The 19,613-nt window shown below is 40.0% G+C and overlaps 1 protein-coding gene across 45 annotated transcripts in view; it reads right to left on the bottom strand.

Annotated features, from left to right (window-relative positions):
* Positions 1-19,336, bottom strand: part of ABI2 (abl interactor 2) — a 66,176-nt gene extending 46,840 nt beyond the window's left edge. For all 45 annotated transcript variants that reach the window (XM_075711269.1, XM_075711270.1, XM_075711273.1 and 42 more), the window contains exon 1: positions 19,220-19,336. In XM_075711269.1, coding sequence (XP_075567384.1) covers positions 19,220-19,336 — 117 coding nt within the window. The remainder of the gene's footprint in view (positions 1-19,219) is intronic.
* Positions 19,337-19,613: the final 277 nt, after the last annotated feature.

Genomic DNA, 19,613 nt, shown 5'->3' with positions numbered 1-19,613 from the left:
CCACACAACAGTTGCAACATACAATACTCCTCTAGGAAGCAACAGAACCATTGGCAGCATACTGGAACTCCAAAACCTAGAGATTTATGCATATATTAGCAGAGCCTGGGAGAGCTGCAGTGGCATTTGATCAGCTCTAAAGCACAGAACTAAAAAGTCAGAAGAGGCTTCCCTGCATTTCTCCACGAAAGGTTCCCCAATCTCTCCCACTTTCTTTTTTTGCTTTTAAACAAACAGGACAGACTTCCCTGCCTATTGTAGAACCATTTAAAGGCCAAAGTCTCTGGCTCCTCCAATGCTGCATCATCACACATGTAAGAGTCCTATCACCCAAAATGCACACTTGCAGCCCATTACATGAGCAGAGACAAATATACTCTTGTCTGACCCTGAAAAATCACAACAGTCCACACAACTCACAGGCCTTTTGCCTTGCCCTCACTGGAAGATCTTGCCAGAAAGAGAGCAGAAGCAAGCAGAAAATAGCTTGGATTTGTTCCTGATATCCATGTTCAGCCTGCTGAAAACTGACCTCTGTAGTACTACCCATCTGCTGAAGGTGATGGTAACACTCAGTGATTCCCAGCCATGACTGAACCAAGGATGAAGTCTAACTAAACAACCTATCATGATCAACAAAAAGAAGTGAAAGAAAGTTAGTAAAAGTTCACTCCGAAAACTGCTAAGCAAAACCAGTGCCTTCTTATTCAACAGATTTGTTCCCTATGTGCCCCGAGAGCTGTATCTGCTCACTTTTCTGGCAAAGAATGTTTTTACAACCTTTTGCTCCCGTTACCATAGCGCTGGACAAAACACAATACTGGCAGAGTGAGAATGGGATTGTAGCCCCTTATAGAGACTGCTCACCAAACCCTAGATCTCTATTCTGCGCTCCTTGAGTAACTAGTGAACATTTCATAAATATAAAAGTCATGTCCTCAAGAGAGGAGTCCCAGCCTAATTCCCAAGGGTATACTGCTAGAAACAAGGGGTTTTCAGAAGTTTATCAACTTTGCTCATGTTTGTTACAGAGTTGTCAACACATAAAAAACCAGAAGGTTGCAAGAGGCTTTTGATTTTAACTAGACTCAAACTTTGCTATGCTGCTACAGTTTAAGAATCTCAGAAAATAAACAGAAAAAAAAAAAATTCTGCAGGCCCTGTAATTACTAGTTATTCTCTTTTTCCCAGTTTAACCAGCAGTTTTGGTCCATTTACTTCAAAATTAGAAGTAAACCTTCTGTCAATTGCTATGTAGCTCAAGAACAGCAAGCAAAGTCACTATATTCAACCTGCAGCATATAACTTAACACCACAGCATCAAGTTTTATGTAATTATTTCCAGTGAGATCTGTATTTTAAACACACATTTTCCTAAGCATGACCTACTTTCACACTAATTGCAGCGCTTCTTGCCCAGAAAGAGACTGTTCTATGCCAGTGGTTACTCAATTTTTTAAAGCAATATAAGGACATTTTACATGCATAAAAGGATGTGCATTTAATCTCCCATATTAACTACAGTGCAACAGTAATGCAGGCATCTCCACACAATTTAAATACTATTTCTTTCTGCAAATTAGCCAATTACTGATCTTAAGAATTAACGAGTATCACACCGAGGTATAAAAACCAATATGGTTGCTAAACAAATCCAACTTGGGCAAAGTTCTTCTCCACATACAATAATTCTTACATTCCCCAGACTGGAAAACACTATGATGGTATTGCAGGTGACGGAGCCATTTCAGAATTCCCTCTAGCAACATGGAGACTTTTCTGTCTGCTAAAGAAAAGCCAGAACTTGAAACACATAATTTACCAGTGGTAAGAATCTTCTTGCTTCACTACAAAGGAGCACGTTTCAGAACATCAAGTCAGGATGAGCCTGAAGAGATTATATTTTTCTGAAAATTCCTTCAGAACAGTATCCAGGATTTCATACAGTGAATGTTTAAGACTGCTGTCTTAAAGCAAAGCATTGGCATTCATTACCTAATAGCCAAAAGAATGGAACTGGACACCTCAGCAGAAGTTCTATGAATTCCACGTGGTTGTTTTTACTCATTCACCCAAAGAAAGTAGATTACGTACCAAATACCTTCTTTGAATCAAGAGCACAGGAGGTTAATAAACTTAAATGAACATGACTAACCCCATGAGAATGACAGCAATACCAAACAAGAGTTTCTGTTTCTAAAAAGTTTAAGTTCCTTTGTTCTAACATTTAAATGTCAGTTGAAGACAGCACTTAACTATGACTTGTGTGAATGCCACACAAAATTACATGCTAAGACTCTTTGAAAAACACAACTTCAGCAACACCCTAGTGTCATGGTTTAGCCCCAGCCAGCAACTAAGCACCACACAGCCGCTCGCTCACTCCCCCTACCCCAATGGGATGGGGGAGAGAATCGGAGGAGTAAGAGTGAGAAACACTCCTGGGTTGAGATAAGAACAGTTTGATAATTGAAATAAAGTAAAGTAGTAATGATAATAATAACAACATAATAATGATAATAACAATAATAATATACAAAGCAAGTGATGCACAATGCAATTGCTCACCACCCGCCGACTGATACCCAGACAGTTCCTGAGCAGCGATCACTGCTCCCTGGCCAACCCCCCCCAGTTTATATACTGAGCATGATGTCATATGGTATGGAATAGCCCTTTGGTCAGTTTGGATCAACTACCCTGGCTGTGCCCCCTCCCAGTTTCTTGTGCGCCTGGCAGAGCATGGGAAGCTGAAAAGTCCTTGACTAGCATAAGCAGTACTTAGCAACAACTAAAAACATCAGTGTGTTATCAACATTCTTCTCCTACTAAATCCAAAACACAGCACTATGCCTGCTGCTAGGAAGAAAATTAACTCTATCCCAGCCGAAACCAGGACACCCAGTCAACATCCAGAAGCAAATCTCTGTGACGGACCTTGTAGAGGCAGGAGCCAAGGACATAGTTCTACCAGCATACCTTGCAAAGAATAAGGCAATCAAGTTATTTGGGACCCAACACAAGACAGAGCTGCGTAAACTTGACAGCAATTGTAAAACGAAAGATAAGCAGCACATACAATGGCACAAGAAGTTCTACCAAGTCACTCCCAAAAAAGTTGGTTATCACAAAAGCCGAAAGGGTGCTTCAGAAAAGGACAGATGAATGAATCAGACATGACCTCTGAAAGTAGTATAGAGCATCTGCAATGCCTTTAAATTAGCAGCTGCCCATCTTTGTACATGTATTAATCATGTTCCAGACCTCAGCTTCCACATTTTTTACCACGAAAGCACTTACAGGGACGATTTTAGCATTATGTCCTCAAAACATGCACACATTTTTTCTTTTCTGTTTGTCTAATGTGAGCCAGATTTCCACCAGGCCCTTTTAGATTTGTTCAGATACTTATTTCTGCATGTACTGGTGCTGATCTGCCCAAGATCTGTATAAATACCCCTTTGTCACTCCTATATCAACCAGGACACATTTTTTTAAAGCTATGGAACACCATTTTTTTCTCCAATCAATATTTATAGAGCAGGAAGAATTCATATTGGACAGACAAGACACCATCTGCCACAGACATCTTGGCAGAAGCTAAAAATGTACTGCTATTTTTCCCCTACACCAGCCACACTCAGAACTTTCATGAAGTAAATCAATCCATTATTATCTTCACCTAACAAAATTCCTACTACAATAGTCTTAGAATTTTTTTTTTCCTCACACAATTTTTAAAGAAAAGTCATATACAGACTACAGTTGTCTCAAATAGGGAAAACAATTCCTTCCTGCTATACAATCTAAATTAGGTCATAAATATTTCAGTAAAAGAGTAACTTTAATGCCACAGTATAAGAATTATTACACTGTTCCCCATATAGGCCAAATTTCATGATATCCAACTACAGGAGCAATACTAGATAGTTTTACGCATTCTGGTAACTCTCACAGTGGCAAGAGCTCTTACCACAAAATACCTCACTAAGGATGCAAGTATTACATGCAGTCGTGAAGCCAGCCTACTCAAACTGCACCAACAGCATGCCTGTGACTTATAAGCACGCCTTTAAGCACTATATTGTGATGTAGTGACTACTCACGTCATTATGCTTAGATAGCATAACAGTGTTACATTGAAGTTACAGAAATGAAAGATTGTAGGATAAAAATAGAAAGTGACACTGCACACTTGTGAAACAACACAAGATTCCTCTCTCAGCAGTTCTGTGCTGCATTACAGGATATGAGGAATCTCCACCTTCATGTTTACATTCACCATAATTATGACACAGAATGAGAGTCTCAAACTTCGCTTATTCACCCAATTTCAACAACGCTCTTGTTCTGACAATTCTGAGCTCTTCGTTGTCACAAGAATAGAAACATTAGAGAGACGTAACAACAAAATAAGAACATTTCAAATGCTGAATGCCTTTTCTATGTCACAAAAGGTTCTCTTGCCTTGCATTCATTTTTTTAAGTCAATTCATTTGTTTTCAAGCTGTCCTAACAGATTGTTACAACTGTCTATTCAGCAAGTTCTACTACCACCAGAAAAAAAAAGGCTTTTCTCTACACCCTAATGAATTAAAGTGCTGCAGAAATGTCCTTTTCATTTGACAAGGCATGTTTAAATAATATCACCTCTCTACCTATCTAGCTATGGGAATAAATAAAATTACCTTGGAAAGGAAAGAAGAGTTTCACAATATGAATGATAGAGCAGCTTTAAGACAGAGGCACACAGACGCACAGAGAAAGCAGGAATTTTCAAGCTGCATTTTAGATAAGCAATTCTCTCCTTCATTTTGCAGAACGCCCCACCAACTGCATAACCTCTAATCTTCCACCTTCCTAGACACAGGCAACTGGCTTTTTTGTAACACTCACCATCTTCCAGCCATCTTACTCAACAGCTTGTCCCTAAACACAGGAAATACCGTCCTCTTCCCCCACACACACATTCAGCAGAAGAAACATATGCAAACAATTCTTGAAGGACTGTGTTCAAACACAGCCTTAAGTGCATATCAAATCCAGACCAAAATATCCTTGGAAAAAAGCTCCTTCCACCCTGTTTGTAAACAAAAGCAGTACTTACCCTGATTTGTAAAGTATGAGATCTAGAGATGAAAAGCATCACAGAAGAGCTGTGTTACTTAAAACCAAAAGAATTAGGTAGAAGCAGTGACTGCTCAAGTTGTGATTTGGTTTGTGCAGAGGCATGTAATGAAAAGAATGGCATCTATTTGGGAAAAAAAAAAAAAAAGAATGCAGTTTGACAAACTAACACAATACATACAAAACAAAACAAATCCTGAATAATCCTCACATTTCAATCTCCATAGCTTAAAACCTCCATCTCCAACAGAACCTGAACAATAAATATCATTTTCAGAATTTTGGCCTTTCACAGCTGCCCTGGGAGTTTCATTGAATATAGCATTTACCATGGGGTAATGCCAAGAGGACTGAAAACTAAGGTCAAATCAGTTCAAAAAATACCACAGGAAGACTATAATTTCTCTCCCTCAAAAAAAAAAAAAAAAAAAAAAAAGCACGCATTTTTGGTCCCCTTTATCAGAAGGGGAATTGAAGTCGTACCCATATAGTAACTCTGCAGTAAACCCCCCGAACTGAACTTCAGATCTAAAGTTGGTGCTGTATCTCCAGAACACCTTTCTTCCTCAAACGATAAAACACATCACGCTGCTTATGGAAAAAGACAGGTCCACAGAAACTCCTACTGTTGCCAGTATCATTATGTAGCCTCAAGGGTGGCACAGAAAATGGAAGAAAATGCTGCTTGGTCTCAGGATTTGGTTTGGTTTGGGTTTTTTTATGATTCTTTTATAACTAAAGAGAAAGAATTTCCTGAAGTATGTTTTTCATTTTTAAGACGTCACACAGAAAATCTGATTGAGATTATACACTGAATATTAAAAAGTTGAGCATACTACTTATGAAAGAAGCTAAACTTAGTAAGATACAATACTTCAAACCTTCAGCAGGGGCAAAGAAATCTCTCATTCTTCTCTGGATCCTTAACACAAGATACAACTGAAAAAAAGGTAAGAAAATTTCATGGAAGGTAAAATACAAGGAAAATATTAACCTTTGTTCATCATAAGAAAATAAGCAAAGGCAAAATCCCCTTCTCTTTATAGTACTTTTCAGCACAGCCTTTCCAGAGGACAAGTTGATTACTGGCACTGTATTCCCCACTTGTTCATTTAATGAAAAATTCCTTTTTTATGTATGTATAAATGGTTAAATAATTGATACCTCAGCATTAATTATCCATCTGTTGATCAAGTGAGACAATTCATAAGAGCCTATCTTGCATAATACATACAATTTATAGACCTTACTTAAATGAGGGGTCTTCATATGCTACAAATGTTTACAACAGACTTAATTACAGTGAAAATTTTTGTTTTCAAGGATCTCTGCATTTGGTATATATTATTACAGACCTATGTATACAAATGAGAAAAAACAAAAATTAGACTTTTATCCCTCCCTCTTGCTCCAGTCATCAAAATTGGACTCACCCTATTGTATTTGTGTTATATACCAAATTATTGACAAAAATAAATGTAAAGACTCCAAATGTATTTAAAAAAATCTAAAATTTAAGTTTTAAGCAGATCACAACATGGTAATGATTTACAATAGTTCTAACTCACCCCATCAAGTGCTTACAGAAGTGTCCTCAATTTGGAGATGGTTTACATTAACTATTATCACCACCAGACAACTATAACAGAGATTCAGAATTGACAGATAACTTTTTACCTTCTTTTATCCAAACTGATTGACTTATACAGATGAACATATAGTCAGAAAAAAATTTCTTCTTTCTTTTAGGAAAGAACTGCTCTTATGACAACGCATTGAGAACTTGACAAAAAAGGCTGCAAATCCAAGATCCTCACTACACACTACTCTCTCATTCAGAGTTTGCTCCTAGGAGCTTCTGCCATGCTCAATCACTCTGCCTGTTCTGAGAGAGTGTCATTACATGGACACCATTTTTCTAAGGACATGAAGACAAACAGGCCTAAATCTTTGAAGATAATTTCTGAGATCACCAACAGCTGGATGAAGTGAGAAAACTGGAGAAATTATCAGAAAACACTGCACACTGATTTATCCTAAGTAACAAATAAATGTAATGTCAGTTTTGTGCTTCTCTACAACTACATTCACTCCCACTTCTCTAGTTATTAGCCATGGTGGGAAAACCCAACTGATTTCACCAGCACCGTTTCAGCACTCACATATACACTCTACCACATAAAAATCTTTAGTCCTCTTTCCCACAAATGAAATGTACCTAGATCTTACTTAATTGACATGAGCAACTTGACATATTAATTCCCTCTCCGTGGAAGGCCAAACCAACACCAATTTGTGCAGTAAGCATTTCAAAGGATACAGGATATATGGTATTCAGGATAGAGAAAAAATGTTATTAAATAGAAGCAGTGAAATGGATTGCAGTGGTCGATACAAAACACTTCATATAATGGGCATAAAACTCCATCATGGACAAATTCAGAACAAATGCAAGGCAAAAACATTAAAAAAAAAAAAGACAAAACTGATTATATGCTCATTATTTATTTAAAATATTTAGCCTTTTTTACAACACCATTAAATCCTGAGCCTTAACTCATAGCAATAATTCCACAGGTTATGTTAAGCAGCATTACCTATCAAACTACATTTAGTATCTGTGTACTTTACCCAAGAAAAGTGGAAAACCAGTGTACATATTTCATACTCTTCACAACATTATCTGCATATTCTTACAGTTTATTACTTCTCTGTCAAAAATAACAGCCCCTTTTTCAAGGTTTTGCTCATACAGGCATTTTTCTCTGATGTCGTCATCCACCTCAGCCTCCTACTTTGCTGTTAGCAAGGCGGGGATAAGAGGTTGACTTTTGTATTTACTATTTGTCCTTCTAGATATATTTATAAATAGTGAAAATTACTGTAAATTTTCCATAACGGCATGGTATCTTTAGTATTCCACTATATAAGAGGTTTTTTTCTCCTTTTGGCTAAATACTTTGTGTGTCCACACACACACTCTCCAGACAGATAAATGTATGTTAATGATTCAAGACAGCCATTTAGTTTGGGATATTTAACATGTTTACATTCCCCACAAGTTGCAGCAGAGCTGTGTTTTTTACCCAGTAAAAAAAGTAGGTAGACAACAACCTTTAGCACCCTGCAGCAAACGTTCTGCCTCACTTATAAAGCTATAGACAAGCTCCACTTCTCATGCCAACTTACAAACTTACCACCCAGTTAAAAAATCAGAGTGAATTACAAACTTTGCAATATCCAACACCTCTCAAACTTAACAGTTTAAAAGGACACTCTTTGAAATAATTTTGAGAATTTGCACTGTATATTCAGTAAACACATACTATTTAATCATTATTATTAAAGCAAATCAAGACAAATTAGTGTGCTTTGAATTCATACTAGACTACTCAGAAATAAATGGCTTTGTATATTTTGTTTGTTAAACAGACTAAAATTTTCTCTTTGAAAAGAAGTCAGACTCAAAAATACTATTTCAGCTATGTTTATATACCCCTGTCTGCTAAGAACAGCAGTACCAAGGACAGAATTTGATTGTTCTACAAGACAGACTATACAGAAAGACAAGCACTAATTCTGCTTTGAAAAGTCACGCATCACCAAAGGTTAGCTGTCATGACCCATTCATGTTTAACAACCCCCTCTACCGCTCACAGTTTTCACTGGGGGGTGGGAGAGGCTTGGAGGGGTGTGTGCACATGTGTGTGTAAAAAACACCTGACATACTAACCTTCAGGCCCAAAAAGCAGCGCTGCTGCTGCGCAAAAGCTTAAAATAACCAACTTTGATGCCTGGTATCTTCAAGAACTTCTCTCTTCCCTTAGAATAGGCAATCTAACAGCTCACTGCCCTCAGCAGGGATGGTCTTGCTCCTTCCCTACTTCATTCCCCCCTCCTCCCTCACGTCACACTCCCACCAACACTGAGCAAAGACAACGATGCTTTTCTTGTCCTAGTTACCTTTCTGTTGGTTAGCTATCCAACCTGGCTCACAAATGATCAGATACGGACCAGACCCAGGACAAGGGTACAGGCAGAACTAGAAGCAGAAAGATGTTAGATCAGCTCAGCAATCTTGCCCCTAAACAGCAGCAAAGCCTAATATCTGTAGCTTTTAACAGGCACTGCTTTAATTTCTAGCCACCTTACGTTCCAAAGGCTTCTAGGTGGGTAACAGGAAGAATTTATGCACTTAGCAATTTTAAATGCAAGTTTTCAAATCTCAAAAAAACAGTCTTTTTCAGGATGGTCCAGCAGGCAGCCCATTCAATCTCAACACTTCAACACTGGACAAGCCTGTTTAGGACAGGCCTTCATAAATCACAGCCTGAATGCTTCTTAGTATTCCTGCACGCAGCACAAAATTTAGAGCCACTGCCAGAGCCACTCAGCTGGTAATGCACTGGACAAAGAGAAAATTGCTATCTGCCCTCCATTGCTGGAAAGACTGGGGCAGTCTTCTGAAACCCTCAATCCCATCAGTGGAACTTTATATTTAACTCTGACAAGCAAGTAAATATGTTTTTCAAACCTTCCTCTCGCAAGCCACTCAAAAGCAAACACTCAGAATTTTTATTCTACATAGCTATGATAGAAAGATTTCCTTCAACTCTAAAATTCAAATTTAAACACTTTCTTCTCTTCCTTGAACCCAGTGAGAACCTATTTATATTAAGACTGAAAAACAAAATGTCACAGAAATTCTTGCAAGGTTTATCCTAATCCTTTAACAAAAAGATTAATCAAAAAGAATAACAGAAATTAGTATCTGCTTTCTAATGATGTTAACCAACCTCCCAATAATTTGCCCATAAAATATTTCCCATAAAAGATCAAAAATCAGGATCATCAACTTTTTTTATCATTTATTTCCAACAGAATTCATAATATGACAGATAAGTCATAAAATCATAAAAGAACAGCAGTTCATAATATAGGAAACAGTTCTTCTGAAGCTTATGTATTTGTTCATGTAAATATCAGTTTGAAAATCGAAAAGAATTAAAATAATTTTTATAATGATGGCATGCAGATTGAAATAAACATCTTCAAACAAAAGCACCTCAGGGTTCCCTAAAATCTGTTAATAATATCAGCTGAAATAGCAATTTAATAGCCATGATCTGATCTTCTAAGAGTACAGTTTTAAAAAACTGATATTATCTGTCATATGAATCAGCTTTGACAAAACAGCAGCCAGCTCAAAAGGAGACAAAAGTTATTCCCAAGAATTTTGACAGAGTTCATATATATTAAAGCAGTAAATTCATAACAAAGTTACAAAATACCCTAATAAAAACACTCACATTTACCTAGAAGAGTTTTTAACTTTAAGAAAAAATACTAAATGTACGAGTTCAGCACAAAACTAGCTTTGGCTATGTGTATAACCAACACATACAGGCTACCAAAACCCCAAACGAAGTAATATTTGTTCCTCACCCTGCAATTCACTGAGCATAGAACAACTTCACTACGGGAACACTAAGCCAATAATAATAAAACAAGCACTTATATTTCAAACTGAAAGACCATTAAGAATAGGTATTACAATGACATCTACTGGGAAATAAGCTACAGGAAAAGTGAATAGCATATATAGAGTCCATAGTTCAGAGCGTATCACTATAAATTTGACAGAGCAACTTGTTCGTTGCACCTAGGAACCAGAAAATTAAGATTTCTCACTGAAATAGGCACAACTCATTTGCAAGAACATACTAGTTCATTCACTTGAAGAAAAAATTGCCAACCTAACCTGTGAGAACCCTGAAAAGAGGAAATGCACCCAAATTCAGTGTGCTGTGATTACACGCTTCATCTACTGACATGCAGTTTTGCTTCATAAAGTACAAGTAGCCCAATGACTAACGTTCCAGGTACAGGTATCCAACAAAATTTACAGAACTTCGATTACTAAGCAAGAGGTTAATTTCACGTGCACGATTAAGCATGAAAACATAATATTTGAAAACAAAATCCAAGAAAAATGGGCCAGCAGACTCTAGACATAGACTCTACTGAAAATTTGTTGCAAAACGTGGTATTTAAATCAATATTTTCTTCTCCAATAAAATATTCTGCTGAACATAACAGAGTAAGATTTCACTTGCTTAAAGCACTGACTGGAGAAGCTCTTGTCTTACATGATGCACCATGGTGGTGTGCCACCGTGGTGCACCACTTCCTGCCTTAAAACCTACAGCGCTAAGCCACAGAGATTAATGACTGCAAACGCAAGTAAAACATGAACAACAGACAATAAATTTTAGAGAGCTTATTAACTGTAGGATGCAGAAGCTGGCTACTCTGAATTATAATTCTTGATCAGTATTATTCAATAACCACAATCTGAAAATAAATTATAGAAGGGAACAACTAGAATGCTACTTGTAACCAACATCTAGGGTTACAGCACTTACTTTATATTAGCAACTTGCATATTTACAAATTTTATTTTCACCCCTCTACATACAGTATTACCACCAGCAACTCCCATTACCACTAATAAAATGGCTCATGCTATTTCCACATCCACTCAGTAGAGAATCAATCCTACTCTTCCTGAACTCCAGGTTGAACTTGTGACACTATTAAATGCATTGAATTAGCTTTCCTGGCAAAACACAGCACAGTTAATGCAAAGGAAAAGTAGATTGGTTGAGTGATAAATACTTCACCAACCTCACCAGCTACACAGACTCACTTCAAAGGAAATAGACAAGATGGTCCTATGCCTAGATTAGCCTCACTAAACTTACCAAACCAACAACAAGCTCACTGTAAACCTTGAGTATAGAGAGACGTGCAATAACAATTTGTGCAACCATTTAATATAGTTACAACTCCAATGGGCATATATTGTGACTGAACTACTACCATGGAATTTTATTTCAGAAAATTAGAATCAAACACACATAAACAAAATCCTTTAAGTACTTTTTTCTAATTTTGTCATAGATGTTGAAAACATTTGGTGTCACTTCAGATTTTTCTTTTTATATATCCTGATAATGCAAGGGAGGCTATCTAACACTCTCCTTCAAGCAACAGTATCTGCCAACCTTCCTTTAAATTATCAGGTCCTTAAAGCTTAGGTACTTGATGATATAGGAAGTAAAAGGGAAGAAGGAAGGAAAAGAAAAAGTAAAGAACCCAAAAAGATTGTTAGTATTATTAATGGTTCATTTATAGTAGCACCAGAGTCCACCATCCCATTACTTCCACCTTCTGCCTTAAGGGAACATGGAGAAAAGAGAATTGTGAAACCACCTGTAGGCAGAACATGAGAGAGAACCAGAGGGGAGACGCTGAAGAAAGCAGTAAGACTTTCACTTACTTAGCCAGCTACTTCGAAGTTGCAGAAAGCATCACTTCTTGAAATCAAGAGAACAGTGGCCGCATACAGTCATATTAATCGCTAAGCTTAGTTTCCCCTCAATCGTTGGGATTTGGCGATAATGACAAACACAAGTAACGGTTGATGCAAATGGAGTGTACTGTAGTAATATCCCCTCAGGCATATGTATTGGGTTTACGTGGCAAGGTTTTGGTAGCAGGGCAGCTGCAGGGGTGGCCTCTGCGAGAAGGGATCAGGAGCTGCCCCCATGTCAGACAGAGCCAGTTCTAGCCAGCTCCAAAACCCACCGCTGGCCAAAGCTAAGCCAGTCAGCAATGCTGGTGGTGCCTCTGTGATAATATATTTAAGAAAGCACAAAAAACACTGCAGAGCAGCTGTGAGAGAGAGGAGTGAGAAAAATGCGCAAGAAACAACTCTGCAGACACCAAGGTCAGAGAAGGAGCAGGAGGAGGAGGAGGTGCTCCAGGCACTGGAGCAGAGATTCCCCTGCAGCCCATGGAGAAGACCATGGTGACACAGGCTGTCCCCCTGCAGCTGATGGAGGACCACGGTGGAGCAGACATCCACACTGCAGCCTGTGGAGGACCCCATGCTGCAGCAGGTGGATTGCTCTATAAGAAGCTGCAGCCCATGGAGAGTCCATGCCAGAGCAGGCTCCTGGCAGGAGATGCAGCCTGTGGAAAGGAGCCCGCACCAGAGGAGGCTTCTGACAGGAGCTGTAGCCCATGGAGAGGAGTCCATGCAGGAGCAGGTTTTCCAGCAGGAACTATGGCCCATGGAAGACCCACACTGGAGCAGTCTGTTCCTGCAGGACTGCACTCCGTTGGGAAGGACCCATGTTGGAGCAGCTCTTGAAGAGCTCTTGCAGCCCATGGGAAGGACCCGTGTTGGGGCAGCTTGTGAAGGACGGCATCCCGTGGGAGGGACCTCACACTGGAGCAGGGGAAGAGTGTGAGGAGGAATGAGCCACAGAGACAAAGTGTTATGAACTGACTGCAACCCCTGTTCCCCGTCCCCCTGTACCACTCGGGAGGAGGAGGCAGAAGAGTTGGGTATGAAGGAGTGAAGTTGAACCTGGGAAGAAGGGGGGGTGGGGGGAAGGTGGTTTTAGTTTTGGGTTTGTTTCTCACTATGCTATTCTATTTCTAATGGGCAATAAATTAAATCAATACTCGCCAAGTTGAGTCTGTTTTGCCCATGATGGTAATTGGTGAGCGATCTCCCTGTCCTTATCTCAACCCGTGAGCTTCCCCCCACCCCCCCTTACTTTCTCCTGTTCTGCTGAGGACAGAGTGAGAGAGCTGCTTGCTGGACACCTGGCAGACAGTCAAGGTTAACCCACCGTAGCATACTACTTAAATTTTAAAATCACATGTTTTTTATGAAGTCCTACCATAGCCTGGTGGGCCAGATATACCTATGTATTAATTCATTGCACTCAGGAGTAAGATACTATAGCATATTGTCCATATAACCATTATTGCTGTTTCACTAGTTTCCTAGTACTTTTGAAGAGTTTCAACTTGCCAGCATCTTCCTGAAATTCTGGCCTAATATTCACTGGAGCTAATCAATATCCACTTTCATGCCTGCAGAACAAGTGTTCCATCAATGCTAAGTTTAATCACCTCTTCACTGAAGCTGGATTATAAAAGGAACAAGTTTAAGGAACAGAAAGGTTGAAACCAACTTTCCTCTGATACTCACATTTCTGATGGTTAAATAAACTTCACAAATCTAACTCAGTTACCTTTGTTAAGGTGATACACATCTCCTCTTCAGTAAAGAGAATAGAGATCTTTCTTTAACTTGTTTGTAAACCATAATACTTGCAATTCCCTATATACTTACACAAGTTATATATCGGTACTGGTCATTACGAGCAACTCTGCAGAAATTTCACATTACATCACTAAAGCTGTAACCACTAAGTTACTGTTTGTAAAGGACCACCATTTCTGTAATTTAAAACTAGTATGCTAATAGATGCCTTATTCTCTTGTCCAACCTCCTGGAAGATGCTTCCAAATCTACAGCTACTTGGTTTTGCTTAGAAGGTCTAAGTAAAATTCACAGATATGTGGAAAACAACCATGAAACAACCATGAAACTCATCAATCTATGGACTGTAGTGAAACCAATGAGAAACAAGCAGTTTTCACCTTTATGTCTATTTAAATAAAGCTATCTGCAGAAGCTGAAAGCAGATACTTCTAATAACCAGAAGGATGGAATATTAACAGCAGCAATAAAAATTCCCTTCCCATCCTCCCCTCACAAACACTAGAAGGCTGTTTCTGTATATAAAACACAACACAGTCATGGCAACCTGAAGACTATGTAGATAGAAGAATCAGAAGCTCACTCTTCCTTTTCAGTCTCTAGAGCTGACAAGTAAAGCATAGTAATCTCGAAAAACTAAGAAATACAGAGCCTTTTAGAAGAATCTGGACAACACAGCACACAGAAATCCTACACTCCTTCTGAAAGCTGAGCAGGGCATAGAGGCTTTTCACTCAATTCTGCATGCTAAGGTGGTGGGGCTTCCCCCCACCCTGAATCTGTGCCTGATAGATACTTACTGGCTGAAATGCCCCTATCTGGTATATTTTTCTGACTCTTTCAACAAAGAGTTAACAGACAGAAGCATTCAGTTACTCTAGAAAGCTCCATGCACTGCACAGAATGAAAAGCTGATTTTTTAAAAGAGCAATGATCACGAGAAACAAACAAAAGATTATTCCTGAATAGACTTATACAGGACAAGCTCAAAGAAACTGGACAGGCCAAGATAGTATCGGAATTTATGTTAGTATACTAGTAACAAGATGTGCAGATCGCATAATTGCTTGGTTTTCTTACTTACACAATCATAACTAGAAATCTTCTTTAGGATACTCCTGATCAAAAATAATGCAGGAATATGAAAATTTTATGAACATGGCACACTATCTAGTATAACTATTCTCTGCTTTTTATGAAAGACCCAGATAAATCAATGCAGACAGCAAATACATTTTTTTGTAATACCAAGTACATCAATAATAAAATTTTATAGAATTACTGTTGCACAGTTTAGACTGAGACTGAACTTCGTAACAGAGGACACAGCACTAAAAGCGTTGAACAGACAGTATAAAATTTAACCTGTGATTGACATTGTGTCAGATACCACAAGAAAATCCTCCTAAATAAAAATGTGCATCTTCCCCTTCTCTTTAAGAAGAAGTATGACGTAGAAATAACTGTATGATTTCTCCAAGTTATTAGAAGAATAAGACCTTTTTGTAAGAAAAGTTATTTGATTTCTGTAGTAAAACAAGCAGATTAAAGTCAGCAATTTATGCATTTATGCTTAAAACAGAATTATTATTATTATTATTATTATTTAAAGTGGAATCACAATCACAGAAAATTTATTAAACTAACTGCTGTAGTATGCAAGTTGAAACTATACTTTAAGTTTTCCTTCTAGCAATTTATTTCCCTATTTAACAGAGTAGTGTCTCTTGAAAAATACATCACCTTACTAGGTAACTGATTGGCTGGAGGCCTGGGAGACAGACTTACCCGGTGGGAAAATTTAAAAAGAATAACCATTGGTAAAGGAAAAAACTTTTTTTTCCCAAACAGTAGCTTTTCGTCTTTCATTGCTGCAGGTCCACGTATTATATATTTGCTCTATTTCCCATCATTTTCCACACAATTTTAAGGTCATGTGCTCTGATACACCACTGTATCACAGACTCAAGGGAAGGGTAACAATTTATGTAACATTCCCTGTTGCTACAGTAATGGAGCTCACCAAGTATCAATCATTATTTAGATAAACACTGCCAGAATTTTAAAGAACAGATTTTTCATTTCATAAGCAGAAGTCAAATGAGTTGCAATCACCACAACTCTACTACTATGAACTAGCAATTGCCACATGCAAGAGATTACATGTTTGATTATTTTGAAGCTGCTATCATGTTGCTAATGGGGGGGAAGAGAAAAAAAAAATTCACCTTAGCACTGAACTTCGTATTCTCTGTTAAACTGACCTATGCCTCCACTGACTTTTGCAACAATTTTTGTACTTGATAATAAAACCTCGAAGCACCAACTGTCACAAAAAGAAAAGGGAGCAGCTTGTCTACTGACAAACACAGGCCAATGTAGTGCCTTCAATGCCCCTGTCACCACACTGCCTATCATCCTGCAGATCAAGTTCAGATCTCAGTCATGTTCCGAGCCTCCTCTAGGACATCTCAAGAATATCCACGACAAAACCTTCTGTCAACAATGAAACACTAAAGGACTGCAGCAGAATTAGTCCGTCTTCACTACATGACTTTCTGGACGATTACTCTTCCACATGCTTCTGAGCAATCATAAACCCATCTTAGCCAAGGCTACTGTTTTTGAATATAATTTGGACTTCATTGGATATAATACCTTTGGAATAATAATTATTATTAGAAGCAAAATCACCAATATGTAAATAACCAATAGTTATATCCATTTACCTATGCCTACTGTTGCAGAGAAGAAAAAAATCAGCTTTGTATACAGATCTTGCACATGAGTTTATGTAGCTCTGGCACCATGAAGGTGGGGTGGGTTCGCTGGCAGATTTGTTACTAGGACACTCACATCACTAAATCCAGGATCACCTCACACTGGACCTCTTCTCTACGATAATCCCGCTCTGTGGTCTCTCAGCCAATTCCAAAGGCCGGAGCCCATTGCCTGGCTGATGTCCTCCATTCCCTACTTGTTTAAAATTTAAACATATTCATGCTGTGACCCATACTGCGCCTCACAGATGACACTCACAACACAATTCCATTCTTTCATTCTCACCTCCCCTTTAGAGCTCTCGGTTGTCACGATGCTTGGATAAATTGCCAACAGTTGGGGTATTGCTGTGTGGTGGCCAGCACCCATCAGGCTGACCAAGAGTGCTCATCCTTTTCCTTCACTCACCATCTGCCTGTACCCATTTCCCATTATCTTAGACTGCCCTTATGGACTGTATGCTGTCTGGGGCAATAACCATCTTTTTTTGTTCTCTATTTGTACAAAACAGCATGGAGCCTCCTCTGTAGTTTTTATTAAAACAATAAAAGTGGAGCTTTTCAGTACAGATTTTATAAACTTTGGTTTATACAAAGAACACAAAAAAAGGTCAGAGAAAGAACAAACCAACCAAACTACATCCACTTCTTCCTATCCGGTTCTGCCTTCCAAGACTCCTCTCCCCTGTTCCAGAAAAATCAGTTTCCCAGTTTTCAAAAAAGCATAAATTTAAATACATGTATGTCAGGTTATGACTCTAAGAAAATATTTCAATATATTTCTCCTAAGGAACATAAGTCACACTAATTCAACATAGGAAAAGTTACATAATAGAATACATCTACACTGTAATTTCACTGTAATTTTCATGTTTTGTAAATGACCCAAAACATGCAAAGTCTTCTAAAGTACAGTTGGTCATTCAACAATTCAAAAGAAACAGTCAGAGCTTTTTTACAGGGACATTTTAAGTATACTCTGTCACTGGTTAAATATTCTCTCCCATTTTCACTGATAGAATAATCTCCCCACAGATCTCATTCCTACTGGCCCTCTGGAAACACACAAGCACTCTCCACTTAGGGGACTGAAAGCAAAAATAAAACTGGGACCCTTTATATGTCTTTCAACATTGACGGCACAAACCCACGTCCCCCTCCTCTTTCCTACACTCAGACCCTTCTTTGGAATGACCCACAACTAATGGGCTTTTTTTTTCTTTTCTTTTTTTTTTTTGTTTTGGGGAGAACTCTTTCATTTGGCCCTACAATCGCTATCAAAGTAAACTGACTATATTTTGCTTCTCTTTCTAGTAAAAAGAGGAAGAAAGGGAAAAAAACAGAGTCCTAACACCAACCTGGCTTCAAAGTGGTCACCACAAAAACCACATGCTGTGATAGCAACTTGTGCTTGATCTCTTTCTCCCTAATTCTGTATCACCTCTACTACATCATGCTTTCGTCCTGCACCTATCACTTGGTAGCTGCCCATCCTATCGAATACCGCAGCCCTGCTTGGGAAGAGAAATATAAACTGGCAGGCATATCCCAATTAAAATATATGTCGTTGTGCTCTAAATTAACGAGCACAAATACTGTATTTACAGGAGTCAGGTATCTCCTCAGTTTACCACATCATCTCAGTACTGTCAGCAAAGGAGAGCAGAAGGTGGGAAAGGAACGAAAAGAAGCAACAGAGACACAATCCGAAATAAATATTCAACACGCTCACAAAGCGGAAGGAATTTAATTTAGAAATCAATTAAATATTTAAACGCCTCGTCACGCCGGGGTAGTTCATTCTGGAGGTGAACCAGCTTTCCTCCTCCCCGGGCTGCAGCAGCCGGTGCCACCCGCCTGTCACCCTCCTATCGCCAAGGGGACAGGGGTGGCACGACCCCGCTCCCCTCACCCGCCCGGCCCACGGCGGGCCGAGGGCGCCCGCCGACCCCGGGACCGCGCAGCGGAGGCAGCCCCACAGCAAACGGCGGCGGAGGACACGACCCTGCCCCGCCGGGGCTGCCCCATGCCCACCCCCCTCCGCCGCCACCACCACCACAGCCTCAGCGCCGCGCCGCCGGGGCCGGCGACCGTTAGGCGGGGACAGCGACCGTTAGACTCGGCCGGCGCCCGTTAGGCTGCGCGCGCCCCGCCCCGCCCGCCGCACCTGGATGTAGTTGGTCTCGCAGTACTCGGCCACCCGCTCGAGGTTGGTGTAGCTGTCGAACAGGGCCCGGCGCCCCCCCGGGATCTCCTCCTCCAGCAGCATCTGCAGCTCCGCCATCTTCACATCCTCTCACCCCGTCCGTCCGTCCGTCCGTCCGTCCGTCCTCGTCCTCCTCCTCGCCCCCTTCTGCCCGCCGCCCCCTCCGCGCGCGCGCTCGCGCCGAACCCCCCCCCCCCCCACCCCGACGGCGCTACCCGCCGCCCGGGCCCGGCCTCGCGCCGCAGGCAGGGAGCGCGCCAGACCCCCACCGCGGCGGGGGCGTGGCGCGGTCGGGCAACACCTCCTGCGCATGCGCTTGCCCCCCACGCCCCCCGCCCCTCCTCCGCCCCCCGCG

Source organism: Pelecanus crispus, chromosome 5 (genome assembly GCF_030463565.1).
Source record: "Pelecanus crispus isolate bPelCri1 chromosome 5, bPelCri1.pri, whole genome shotgun sequence".
NCBI classification, from domain to species: Eukaryota; Metazoa; Chordata; class Aves; order Pelecaniformes; family Pelecanidae; genus Pelecanus; species Pelecanus crispus.
This window is presented reverse-complemented; position numbering and strand designations above follow the sequence as displayed.